The sequence below is a fragment of the Motacilla alba genome, chromosome 5, assembly GCF_015832195.1.
Source record: "Motacilla alba alba isolate MOTALB_02 chromosome 5, Motacilla_alba_V1.0_pri, whole genome shotgun sequence".
Lineage (NCBI taxonomy): Eukaryota > Metazoa > Chordata > Aves > Passeriformes > Motacillidae > Motacilla > Motacilla alba.
In genome coordinates this window covers 4,284,278-4,298,882 of record NC_052020.1, presented here as the reverse complement: position 1 = coordinate 4,298,882, position 14,605 = coordinate 4,284,278, and the positions used below count along the sequence as shown (strand labels likewise).

At 39.1% G+C, this 14,605-nt stretch overlaps 1 protein-coding gene across 4 annotated transcripts in view; it reads left to right on the top strand.

Moving 5' to 3' along the window:
• Window positions 1-14,605, top strand: part of MPPED2 (metallophosphoesterase domain containing 2) — a 111,007-nt gene that overhangs the window by 35,192 nt on the left and 61,210 nt on the right. For all 4 annotated transcript variants that reach the window (XM_038137680.1, XM_038137683.1, XM_038137681.1 and 1 more), the window contains exon 3: window positions 4,859-5,040. In XM_038137680.1, the coding sequence (XP_037993608.1) occupies window positions 4,859-5,040 (182 nt within the window). The remainder of the gene's footprint in view (window positions 1-4,858; window positions 5,041-14,605) is intronic.

The window sequence follows — 14,605 nt, the reverse complement described above, 5'->3', positions numbered from 1 at the left end:
GATGTGGCACACAGACTTGAAGCCTGTGCTTAAATGGATGCATAATGAATACTTATTCAGATGCCATAAAAAATGAACCCACAAACTGAGTCCCAGATGTACCCAGTGGAGTACAGAATAATAGGAACAACACTTCTTGTGCACATCTTGCAAGTAAACAACGAGTTTAAAACACCAGTTGTAAAGATTAAGGATTCTTTTAATTCTTTCTCTGAGCTTTCTCAAAACTCCCCAGAACAATGCCTGGGGAAGTTGATCTGACTTTCTCTCTGACCAGACTGTCAGCATCCTTACCCCAGTGCATGTGCGAGGCCCAAAGTGCTCCTCTTTTGTGAGTTCCTGAATTCAGCCCCCACTCCCTTGCTGGTCAGACCCCCCTGGTATGGTGTGTGTTGCTCATTCTTGCTTATTTCATCTCTCATTTTTAAAGCCAGGGTGGGGTTTGCTGTCTGTGGGTGAGGACAGGGTACAGCCCCAGGATGGAGCAGTGCCTGGGCTGCTGTGTGCAGCTGGCAGGGCACGGGGCAGCACTCACCCCCTGACCCGCGCTGATCCACCTTGGGAGGTGCTGTGGGTTTGGGGAAGGGACTGCTGAGTGCCACCTGAGCAAGCCAAATCAGAGCCTGGACAATCAGATGCTGTCCTTTCAGGCAGCGTGGGAGGAAATTTTGCAGGAACCCCCATATTTTGTACCTGAGGGACTCTTAGACTCTAAGTGAGAACCACTGGTGGTAAGGGCAGTTTAGTAAAGTATTTATCTGATAAACAAGGTTCTTGTAGAAGTGTATGAAGGTTACATTGTCCCTTCTGATGCCTGGACCCTTGTCATAAATGCATTAAATGTGACAGATCTTACATTACTGTCGTGGTCTCACAAAGCAGTCATTGCTCAACTGCCTTATGGGATTTCGTTCTGGGTCTTACATAAGCTTTTTAAAAAACAGCCAAGTGCCTGATTTTCTAAGGTGCAACATATCTAATGTTGTTTCCTATTTCCTGATTACTGTATTAGTCCTAATATAGAAACATTTAAATTATTCTGAAATATCTCTTGCTGCATCTTTCTGCGAGCATGCTGCTCCAAATGGGGTAAACAAATAATCTGTGAAGTGTTTCAGTCTGCCATGTCAAGAAGACTGAAAAAACCAAATTGTTGGTGGTGATGGAGAGTGTCACAGTAAGGTAGATGCACTGTTTTCAGCAAAGGTAAAGAACAAGTTGAATTTCTTAGGTACATGCATTCAGCAGAATGGTGGTGGACATAAATAATTCAAATTAATTACAATTACTGTTATGACTAATTATAATTATTAGGGCTTAAATAATAATTTTATTATTTATTATTTTATCTGCTTGAACTGCTGGAAGGGTCAGATGCAGAACTGTCACAGAGATTTCAGCAATGCCAGTGTGCAGCCCCCAGCTGCTGGTTTGTGAGTAGATCAGAAAGAAGGGTGAAAGTAGAAAAGGAAGACAGTAGATCAGGAGGAAGAGATGTTCACAGCCCAGGGTGTCACCAGAGCTGTGACAGGGCAGTGCCTTGCCTCCAGAGTCCAATCCTCTCGGGATGCAGTGGGAAAGGAGGCTCTCATATTGCTGTTTGCCATCTGCAGCTGTGGGTGAAAAGAAAACTTGAGCCTTTAGGACTGGCAATAACACCACTTTTATTAAGTTTCTATTAAAGGACTGCTTTGAGTATGATAAATGGATGGACTGAGCACAATTACCTGCAGTATCTCACTTGGAAATACTTAGTAGGCAAGCACTGTTGAATGAGAGAAGGAAGCTAAGATGTAGAAAAAAGGTTACTTGGCAACATCCTAGTGTTTGTAAAGAAGAGAAAGAAGGGTCAGGGACTTAATGAATTTTGATGATAGAATTTTCTGTAAGTCTTTCAAATAGAAAAATCCTAAACCAGGTTTCAGTGTCATACTCCAGTGCAGAACAGGGTTTGTTTGGAAGCTGCAGAGAAGAGCAAAGCCTGGCTGCTGTGTACAAACCAAATTGGGCTCCCCAGGGCAGGCAGTGCTGGTTTAGCTCAAGCAGAGATGTTCTGAACAAGTTCTGTGCTGATGATGAAAGCTGGTGTTCATTTTTTGTGCTGTCTGGAGTAAACATGCTGGGAAGTAGGGAAATGTTGGTTTGTGAACCCCCGTAGTTTGGAAGGAAGACACCATGCAGGAAAGCACTGTGATTGCAGTTCTGCCCAGCTTGCCAGTGCAATTTCAATGGGTAAATTATTTTTTCTCTGGAATATTAACTGTGTTAATTTCAGACCTTTGCTGAGAGAAAAAAAAATGCATTGATTGTTGGATTTTTCTGTTGGATTTTTTTTTGGGTTTCTGCAGTGGTAGCTGTTTCATGGCTCAGGTAGTTGTACCTGGTGCTGTGGGTGGAACAGGAGGTACAATAGCAAACCCCAGGAAGAGTCATCCACCAAATTCTCTTCTCTCCAGTCCAGCTGGCAGTAGAATCTGTTTTTGAAGTAATCATCATCTTGGAGAGCCTGAATTTTGCAAATTAATTCAGTGGCCTGTGTCAACAAGGTATGATACTGTGATGGTAAATACAGCTTGATTGGAAAGACCTAATTACAGTACCTAGGAGAAGTCAATCTAACAAATATCTCCCCCCTACTCCTTCCCCCACTAATATTTTTGCTGTGAATAGTCTAACAAATAGAATAAATTATATATATATATATGTATATATATATATATAGTATATATTAATGTAATATAATATATATAATATCTAACAAGTATAATAATTAAAATAATTTTAAAATTCCAACAAAATTAAATTCTAATTCAGTAAAATATTGTTAGTAAGTGCATTCACAGGGTCAATTTTCCACTGGAGATCAGGATATATCCATATGGAGTCTGATTTCTGGAGCCACTCTAAAACTCCACAGGGCAGGAAACTGATTTGCACCCTGGAGGATGCTTCTGGTCTTTCTCACCTATGCAGGGAGCTGAAATTCAAGGCACTGGTAGAAGTTCTCACACAGTTCAGTGTACAGTAAAAATTAAATGCTAATTTAGTTTACAGTTCAGTAAATAAAAGCAATACTTCAAAAGTCAGTATTTTCTTAAGGTTTGTACTTTATTTTCTATTACTGACCATACATCTCATCATAACTGTGGGGATTTAGGACAAACAAATTCTCAGTGATGTCTACTGGTGTTTCTTTCCAGCGTGGGGAGCAAAACTAATAAAACCTGTTTAATTTTATTTTTACTTTCAGGCACTGATTTTTGAATGCCTGTTGTGCCAGTTTGTCCAGATAAGTCTTAGAACAGCATTATTTTGGGATGCTTTATAGTAGCTGGAGCTTGGTTTCACTAGCCTGATAATTTGAGATGTAAGTGGACTATTATTCTGACGTAACTCCTAAATACCTCAACATTTCTAGCTTGAAACTAAGCTCTAACCATGATCAAAGTGGCACATCAATGGAATGAGCTGAAGTTTTGTGGAATTGGGATGGGATTTTCTGTGGCACTAATCCAGATGCTGTGCTATTCAAGTGTTGAGCAAATCAAATTATGGCAACTCTGCAGAGAAATAATTGCTATTCCAAAGTAGGCAATGGGTTGCCTTTTGTATTTAGGTTTTTCTGTTACAAATTAGAGCTTCTAATCACTAAGTATGCATAATGCATTTCGATTACATATTTTCTTTCTCAATTGTGCTCAAAAAAAAAAAGTCACCATAAACCAAATGACCAGACTTCCATGATGGGTCACATGTAGTTGATTAGATCAAATTACCAAATACAGCTTGCAAACAACCAATTGAACTAAATTTCTAGCATTGTTGGCTATAGAAAAAAAAAAGTTTTATACGTGGTTGCTTAGTGTGATAGCACATCAGCCCTGACTTTATAGATCTGGGATGATGAGCTCAGGATTTTGTATGAGCTTAGGAAGCTGCCAGCAGACTTGGCTCTGCAGTTTCCAGCCTCCATCAAAGCACTCCTGAATGGACCTTATTGTGTGTAAACAAATACTCTCTGCTGGGATCTGTAGGAGAACCTGTGCCCTTGAACAAAATCAGCTGCTGAGTATTGTATTTGCTGGGACCCCTGTGGCAGGAAGGAATGATGAATCTGACTCCATGTTCTCAGAAGGCTAATTTATTATTTTATGATACTAGATTATATTAAAGAATGCTATACTAAACTATACTAAAGAATACAGAAAGGACACTTACAGACGGCTAAAGAGAAAATAATGAAAACTGGTGACTCTTTCCAGAGTCCTGACACAGCTTGGCCCTGATTGGCCAAAGAGTGGAAACACTCACACCAGAATCCAGTAAAACAATCACCTGTGGATAAACAATCTCCAAACACATTCCACATGAGCACAACACAGGAGAATCAAATGAGATAATAAATGTTTTCTTTTCCTCTGGGGCTTCCCAGCTTCCCAGGAGAAAAATCCCGGGCAAAGGGATTTTTCAGAGAATGAATGTGACAGCTGAGCTCAGGTGAGAGCTCGTTCCTGGCCCACCTGGGAGACCTGTTATCCCATGGCCCCTGTGCCTGTCCATGTATAAGGCACAGGATGTAAAACATGGGAATTCAAAGCCTCCTAAATCCATTTTCCCCCATGTTTAAACACACTTTAGTACCTCAGAGTGGCCATATCTTGTGTATATTTAATCTTCCTTTCCTCACCAGGTAAGTTTTTAGCAGTACTGAGGTCCCTCCTGGGTTTTTGGCAGCGCGTGGCGTGTGTCGGTGGATGCGTGGCCGCTTTCGTGGAGGGAGCCGTGTGCTGCTATCTGCAATAATGGATGTGAGGGTTTGAACCTTGTGACTGTTACGGGATCTTTGTGTCTGCTTTAGGGTCGACCCCATCCCATATGATACTCCAAAGCCAGCGGGCCACACGCGCTTTGTCTGCGTCTCAGACACGCACTCCAGAACAGATGGCATCCAGATGCCCTACGGGGACATCCTGCTCCACACGGGCGATTTCACCGAGCTGGGACTGCCCTCCGAGGTTAAGAAGTTTAATGACTGGTTAGGTAAGGAATTACTGCCTTTTGGTGACCCCAATTAACCTCTCCTGTCCCAGTGTCACTCACTGCCTGCTAATTGAATTAGGGCGCTCGAGAATCTCCCCCCACCCTCGCTCCGCTTGTCCTCGTGCCATGTGCTGCTCCTAGCCTCACTTGTTAATAATAACAATAATAATTCTGGCAATTAAGACAAATTCACAGACTTTGCTGCATTTCTGCTTGACCTCAGGGAAAGGATTCATTTCACAAGAGCCGTGCAGCCCCCTGGGAGTGCTGAGGTGGTGGTGGCACCTCATGCAAAGGATGCAGTGTCCCCTTAGTTGGTGCTGGGGGTTTTGTGTCCACTCCAAAAACTGCTGCTCACTGTCTTTTGGGTTTGCTGTAACTTACAGCAGAGCTGGAAGGTATTGGAAATAATCAAAGTCTTTCTTCCTATGTGGCAGAATCAATAATACTGTTTGGAAGAGTATTATTATAAATATATAATAATAATAACAATAATACTATAATAATAATAACAATACTAATAATAGAGACATTTTTAATATATATTTCAAAATAATGTCTGTATCTATAATATTATAGATATATAATAATACTCTATAATGTTAATATATATCGTAATACTATCTATATATTATATCCTATACATTATATACTATATATTATATATTCTATACTATACATTACATACTATATATTCTATATTCTATATTATAATATTATTATATAATATTATATAATATATAAATTATACTGCTTAATATATGTAATATAGTAGATAAAATGTATAAAGTATTTACAATATCTCTAATATATCATATATATATGATATATAATAGATATTATAGATGTTATATTTGGAGAATTTTTGGGGTGGGGGATGATATTCACATGCATGTGCCTTTGCTTTGGAGTGCAGGCTTTTTATCTTTGATCACAGGCTGTCAGCATCTCTTTGGTAGAATACTGTCTTTAGGGAGAGGAAAAAAAAGAGCCCTATTCCCAGAGATAAAGACCATTTTAAAGATAGATAATGAAAACCTTTGCCTTTAAACAATTCAACTTTAAAAAAGCACCCCATAAGTTAACACAGCCCATAAAGGCAACTGTAAAAAAAGCATATAAAAATACCAGAAATGTCACAATTACAAATTTCCCCAAACAGCTACATTTCATAAAAAGAAACACAAAAACCCTGTTTTCTTATAGAGAAGTCTCCATAAGACTTGTCTCCCTACGTAAGCTAAAGAAAGATTATTCTAAAAGTAGTAAACGAATTAAAATTTCAGGATTTGTTTCTTTACATTATCAGTGAGAACAAAAAGGTTATAGAAAGGTGAGAAGTGTCCTAAAAGTTTTGTTTCCGATTTTTATTGCTTTTTCTTTTAGTTACTTTTAAGAAATTTCTCTTCATACCATTTAAAGTTTTAAGCCTGCTTTAGCTTTCCCCTAGTCCTACCTCACAAGAAGAAATAAGAGAGTACATCCTAGTGAATGCACTGGTGATTAGCCAGCACTAAACCCACCACACTCATTAGTACATTAACCAAAAAAATCTCAAATTACCAAACCAAACCCACTACAAATACCTTCAATATTCTGCTGTATGTGACAGCAGTGCCCTGACAGCATGTTGGGGCAATTAAATAGCAACAGCAGAGAACCAAAAGGAAGGAGGAGAACTTGTGTGGGAGGCTCCCGTTGTTGGAAATGCCACTGCAGGCTGGTTGTGCACTGCCAGGTCACCTCTTGCTCTAGAAATACCCAGAGCTGAAGGTGCCTTGAGCAGCTGATTTTCAAAAAACATCAGAATGGATTTACAGCTTTATAGAAAAGATATTTTGAAGGAAAGCTCTGTCATCATGTTTTAGTGCACTCTCTCTTGCCTGCTGTGTGATGGCAGCGTCTCTGCAGATTTTATCTTGCGCGTATCTTACCTGTTTTATCATATGTAGCATCTCTACATAATTTTATTGCATTGGGGTTCCTTGGCTGACCCTTCAAGAGATATGTAAAAGACATTTGGTTTTACCAAAGGAATTTTTAATTAGAAGTTCTACATTGTCTGTCTTGTCACTCTTCTTTGCATTTTCTTCATACTCTTCTTTTTACCTGACCTCCTCTGATTTCCAAAACCCCTATTTGAGTGAGTGTTTTTCCTTCTCTTTTGTTGCTGTGCACATGGGAGTGGGGCTCTCTAACCATACCACTGTAACTTAGCTGTATTGTTCTTATTTCTAGAAGGAAATAGAAACTTCTGGAAGGTGATACTAGATTTGATAGGCTCAAAACTATCCTTTTTCTGTGTGCAATTGCAGCTCCAGAGGAGGAATTGCCTCTTGGAGAGCACAGATCTCCCTGAGTGCATTGCTGAGAGCAGTGTGTGGCCACCTGAGTTCCTCTTTGGCCCCTGAGTAATTTCACAAATTTCACAAATGCTCTTTAGGTACAGCCAGAGCCTGTGGCCAGTGCTTGGCATTTGGAAACACTCAGGGCTGCAGAAAGCCAGCCCAGATAATCTGCCAGGGTGCTTTCAACCCTTCCCTGGGGAATCTTGCGGTGCTGGCAGCCTCTTGGCATTCCTTGCATCTAACAGGGGGTTCATGAGGATATTATTTTAGCACATAGGTCCTTGACTTAACATTCCCACCTGAAGAATTATAACCCTTTGGTTAGCTTGTGTTCCAGCCTCAATAATTTACCAGGGGGCTTTCTTAGCAAAGAGGCATAGTTTCTTGTAGAAGACAGTGTAGAGTTTATCTGAAAAAGCAGATTTTGCAGGCAGTTTCACTGAAACTGGAAGTTCTGACTGTGTGAGGGCCTGCTGGCTTTGGCCTCAGACTTTCATAGTTCAGACACAAAGAAAATCTTTTTTTTTGTATGCTGAGAGTCCACTTGCATTTTCTCACACACATACACACACACATATATATATGTGTATCTCTAAATATGTATATATATATACACACACACATATACTTGTGTATATACATATACAAGTATGTATATACACATATATATACACTTGTGTATATATGTATAGATACACATATATACACACATATAAGTATATATATGTATATACACATATATATGTGTATATATATGTATATACACACATATATATATGTATATACACACACACACACATATATATATATATATAATATGTCTGTGTGTGTATATATATGACAATACCAGGTATTATGTTCCTGGGCAGGAAAGCAAATTGCCAGCAAATTGCTTCACCTGTGGGAATGCTGATGAATTCTTGCTTCAGTGCAAGTATTCCTCACCAGGAATCAAAACACCAAAGCCAGCCATGTCCTTTTGCCTCTCTTTTCAGACTCCTGTCTCCAAAATATGTTAATTGTGTTTTACCATTTATTATGTTGTTATTTACTCTGTGTGTTGCAAAGATTTAATACCTTCAAGGATGTGAGGTGATGATGTGCTGTAGTCAAAAAAAATACATACCAGGAGCAAGCAGGATTGCTTTTGCTTCCTCAGTAGCATCTTTTTTCACCTTAGCTGGTAGGAATCTTGTTCCAGAGCTACACACTGAGAATCAAATGCATCAAATACAAGGTGGTCCTCACAAAAAAATGTTTTTCTGTCTTTCCTGGCTCTGGTTTTCTCCACTGGCAGTTGTGTTGTGAAGCTGCAATGAAGACAAGGCATCTGTGTCATTTATGTCATGAGGGAGAGAAGCCAGATCAAAGCTGGCTTTCATTCTGCAGCTTATCTTACCCACTCTGTGGTAAAAAACAGGTCTTGCCTCCATTAGAATTATATCATGGCATGACTAAAACACAGTAAATGTCCACAATTTTTGCTGGCTGTAAAGCCAAGGGGAAAGTTGAGAGATGATTATTCTGAGCTCCTGCCTTGCTTGTCCTTCACTGGGCGTTACGTATCCCAGTTATACAGGGCTGAGAGCACTGCTTAAAGCCCTGCTGGTTTATATCTTTTGATTCTTTGCCATAATTTTGGTCTTTTCACCTGGGAAAAATGTTCAGCATTTTGCCTGTCCATTTCATCCACACTCATTCTTCTTCCTTGCCTCCACAGGCAAGCCATGGAGCTTGCTTTTCACACTCCCTTTCCCATTCTCCCAAATTCTCAGCCCTTCCAGCAACTTTTGCTAGTTAAACGCTTTTTCCCTTTGGCTATTACATTTTCATTATTGGTTTTGTGTGGAAGTCAGCTGGGCTTATACATTGAATAACCTCTGTGGTCACTTAGTGATTGCATACACTGGCTGAGGTAATTTATTCACTTTGTTTTGGTGTGAACATGTCCCTCGGGTCTTGTAACTGCTGTAATCACTTGACCTTAGGGACTGTTAAATGCTTTAAACACAGTTATTTTAAATTTATAATTGTTTTCATTAAAAATCTCTTCTACTAACTTAACTAATTTTGCAGTAAACACAGCATTACGTGCTGAGGAAGAATTGAGATGTTATTCTGTGCCAAATGTATTTTTACTGAATGCTTCAACTTGCCATTATTATCTCTGTTCATATTTTCCCCATCCATTCTCATTCAGTCATATATGTGAAATGAAATAGAAGAATATCTAATTATAGCTCTGTCTTCATAGTGCAATATTTCCTTTGCTGGGTGATGGGAAGTGATTGAATAACTCATGAGAAGTGAAGAGAAAACAAAGATAAATTCAGACAGATAGATCTTTAATGAGTTGATATGTTTATTTTGCTCAGTTACTGTGGGCCTGATTGTGCATATCCTTGCTCGTGTGAATAATTTGAATTCGGTTCAGAATTTTTTCTCAAATAGCCCATTTTGTACTTTTTTGTTTAGTGTTTATATCACACTGTGTTCATATTTTGGTTCTGGTTTGTTTGTTTTTCCCCCCTGCAAGGTTTCTGTTATAAAGACTATTACTGCATGAGCTTCCAAAATCTTGGCAGTGGTAGACTTGGATACCAATTCAGTAGGTGATCTTACTCCTGGTTATTGTCTGTGAGGCTGAAAGCTGAATTTAGCTAGGTTTTTCCTGAGTTGTTTTAGGATTTAGCAACTTGACTCTTTCATGCTTTTTAAGTCTTGCTTTTGTTCTGAATGTTTATTTCTTTAAATTTCTTTTAGACTGTAAAAACTTTGTGAATGGTTTAGTGGCCAAGTACATATGGGTTTGTACTGGAGCAAATATTGTTTTACCTGTAATATGTGCTTGCCTCTAGTGTAAACATTGTTGCTAGAGTTTAAAAAAAAAAAACAACAAAACTTTATTTTCCTGTGCTGTGGTTCCTTGATCATGTTACTTGAAGTGAGAAGAAAAGAATGATTACATAATTTTTATGCAGAGTTTTTCTTGTTACTTCTGCCTATGTGGATGTGGTCCTCAGCAAAGCATTGTCAATTATTTAATTATTTTAAAGTTCATTTTTGTGTGACTATTAGTAATTGAAAATAGCAGCATCACCTTGGAATCGCTGGTTGTTACGTGGAATGGATGACAAAATGTAAATGTGGTGTTGCTCTCAGAACAGTAGACAGACACTTGGTTCCAGTCTACAGTTAAATTTATGCATTAGTGCTGTGGAAATTTGAAATTATATTCAAAACTGTTAAGCCAGACACCTGCCAGAATGTGTTTGATATTGAAGATAGCATAATTCAATTTGAAAAAAAAAAAATGAACTGTACCAGAATAGTATAATAGTAAGATCAAGCTCTTTTCTTATAACTGTTTAAAAATGCAGGGTCACATTCCACTTTTATCCTTTCTCAGTCTCTCTGGTCTGGCTTAGTTATCTGGCTTCATCTCCTCTCCAGGCATGGCTCACTCAGGGTTTAGAGTGAGTGTGTTCCTTTTACTAATGTACACTGAGGACAGTTCCAGTGTGGTCAAGTGTTTGTTCCTGAGGGCTTTTGCACCCTGAAAGTATATTTCTGATTATTTTAGCATCTGACATCACACTATTTTATATAAAAAAACCAACCAGTAAGTTCTAAATTTCACCAGATTCAGAGGGGTATTAGCTCAAAGTATTCTGGGGTAGTTTAGAACCAGAAGGAAGGCTGTGAATATTTTAAAGTTAAATTATGGCAATAAAAACAAATCTCTTCCTTTTTTATAAATTGATTTATTTCTGATTTGTGTTTTTACCATCTGGAGCATATTTTGAACTCTATATTGCTCTGCTTGTTACAGCTAGAATGAATAATTGACTAAACATAAAATACCATTTTGATGAACAAAACTCCACTTGAAAAAAAATTGCATTCATTGCAAGTGAAAGAAAATGCTGAGGTGGCTTTAATGCTGGAAGTATGTGTGAGTTTGGCACAGCTGTTCTGGGAGAGAGGGAAGCAAGTCCCTGGAAAATCTGTTAATCCAATTTTGGAAACAGCTCTGTCTTCCATGATGGCCCTGGTGAGAAGCTTCAGACACTGGGGTGGGATGGAGCTATTTTATTTACAGGTTGAGCTGGTGCTGAGGACTTGTGGGATTTTAGTGATTTAGTTGTTCTGTGGGTTATGTATCTCACTCTGTCTTTACCATAAAGTTCTCTAAACTTCCTCCTAGTTTATTTAGGGTTGATTGCTGTATTACTATTTAAGACTATTTCCTTTGCTTTTGTTCTAACTCAAACTGTGTTTAATGTCATGTTGAAATTCCCATTTGTACTTAGTTTTCAATTCCCATATGGCTTGCCTTAATTAATAATCGCTGCTCAGCTTTTATTAGCATATACATTTTTATGATTTATTATTTCTAATTTTTATCTTTGTTTTTTCTTCTCAAAATAATACAAAAATACAAATACAAAAATAGTTTGAATGTTTCATTTTATTATATTTATAAATTAGTGGGAAAACACAACCATATTGATTTTTGGTAGTAGGCTGAATAATTTTTCTTGATGTAGCAAGCTGTAGTGCAGTGTGAAAACAAAGGTAGGAGAAAGTGCAAAATTCTCCTTTTGTGCCAGGGTTATAGCTGCTTCTTCATATTTATCCTCTGCTCTGGGTCAGATATGAGATGCTTTGTGGCAAACAGAACCCCAGAAGTACAACTTAGAAGGTAAAATAGAAGCCATTGGATAAAATGAATGTTGAGGTAGTAAAATTTCCACTGACTGAAATGGAATTTATGCCTGAGAAGCAGTGTAAAGATCATTCATATCTGATCAGTTCGTTCTTGTTCTGCTCTTGTTATTCTTGGCAATTCTTCATAAAGAGATTTCACAAAAATCCATTTTTGCTATCTCCTAATGGTCTGTAGAGAAACGGAGGGTTTTAAAACTGTGTTTGCTGCTAAAGTGTAAAATTCTCTTTACGAATTGCCACGGTCAGTCAAAGCAAATATAAAGGTGTTATTTGACAGCCATTAGAAAACTTGGCTCAGGTAAAATGTGCTTTCAATGAGAATAATGTTCTGCAGTGAGTGGCTCTTTATAAGTTTAAACTAATATATTCATTTGGTAATTTTCAATGAAAGGAAGGAGCCAGTGAGCGCTGCAAAGTACTGCGCAATTCTTGAATGGATTTTCAATCACAATAATTGCTTGGTCATTTCTTGGATCTGCTTCCCTGGGCTGCTAATGTTGTCTTAGAAGGGGGGAGGGGATGATCAGGTTTCTTATAACAAGCTATAACCAAACCAAATGTATAAAAAACCCCAAATAATTCTTCCTTTTGAATTCCCTCAAATCCACTTTGAAACAGAAAAGAGATTTATGGTTGCTGTATTGAGCAGGCATGGGACAACTAATGCCCCTCAAGTAGAAACTTTTACAGACATTTTCATCAGATTCTTCCTCCAGTGCTGCTGCCACAGCCACATATTGTAAAGAGAATGATTTCAGTGGAGAGCAGTCGAGGGATAGATTCTTTGTACCTCATCAGTTAATTCCTTCGCATGCAAATTTAATGTTGCATCAAAAATACAAAGTGCAAAAGTCCTTCTCCCCTACGTTTTCACACCGTGCATGCCATATTAACAATAGCTAATTAAAATGAGTCCTTCTGTTAGCAGAGCATCACGTTGCAGGCTGGGAAGAACAATGGTTTAGGGGTGGAGGAGTTTCTCTGAGCAGAGAGGGGCTGGGGCTGGGGAGAAAGCACTGCGGATTTTAGCATAATGTGAAGTGTTCAAAGAAATTTTATTTCATCATAAAGATTAGCAGGCTGTGTAATTCAATTTAAAGCTGGTTGGTGGTGTTCTGTCTATTACAAAGCCTTTTTTTTTTTTTTTTTATTGCCACTATTTTTTTATGTTGTATGTGACTACAAAATCTCGTTGGCAGCAGGAATGAACTTAGGGGTTTTGTACTTCCCACCTGCCTTCTTCTTTTCCGTTCTGCATGTTAGGAAATACGTGAGATTACTTTAAACTGAGCTACAAAACAGTCTATCAGTGAAACACCATCCTGGATTTTTTGGCTTGTATGAAATAATTATTTTTGTGGCCCAACAGCCCTTGAAAGTGAAGACCTGTTAAAAATGTTCGATCGTGAGGACTGAATTGAGCTTAAAACTCAAATGTTAGCATTTATTCACACTGGTTGTGGACATTACTGTGCTGTAGAAAAGCAACATGCAGCAATTTATGGTAATGCACGACTGGCAGACCTTTATCTTACAGTAATTGCCTATACTAGGGGGTTAATAAATGTTCCAAGAATTACTGACTTCTTTTTTTTCTTGAAGAAAAACAGAGAGCTGCTTATTGCTGGCTATAACCAGCCTGCGTAGCTTGTTCATTAACCCTCTTGTTGCGGGGGGCTGAGTGTTTGAGCTTGGGTAATTCCTGCATGGGAAGGATATGTCTTGGCACACAGGGACTGTGAAAGAAAGTCCTGACTCCCATCCACCCCTGTCAGGTCTGCTAGGAGACTTTCAAACCTTAATTGCCCATATTTAGGGAGTGGGTGTTATGTTTGTGGGCACCAACCACTGGTAAGAAGAAAAAGAAGAGAAGAAGCACTTTACCCAGAGCTGAAGGAACTTTTGTATTCCTTGTCCTGCTCTGTGCTGGGCATGGCAGTGAATGATGGCACCTGCTCTGTAGGGTGGCTCCAAGACCCACACGGAGCACCTTTGGCCTTGGTGTCATGCCTTGTGCAGGCTGCCCCAGAGCAGAGGCTGGACAGAGCTGAAGAATAAAGCAGGGATTTATTCAAAGCATCTCCTCCAGGGATCCACCATGGGCAGCACAAGAGCCCAGCCAGGGCTGCACCCAAGATGAACCCAAATGGTCCCAAAATGCACGAGCGCTCCCGGGGTCTCTCCCTTGGATCAGTTCTGCTCCATTTGCACCTTGCAGTTCATTGTCCCATTCCAGCTTTAGCCCAGGCACTCCCATCCTGCTTGTTTTTCTCTCTCCAGCCCACGCTGTTTGTGCTCTTGGGCTGAGATTTGGATCATTTGTCCTTGGTGCCCAGCTGGAGCAGGAATTGTTTTGTCTCCCTGCTCTGTGCAGAGAGCTCACCATCCCCTCATGTGAAGCTCAGACCCACACACTAGAGCAGCACAGAATGTGAAAAATAGAAAAGCTGAAACTGAGGTGTCAGGAGGATTCTCTGTGCTCCTCA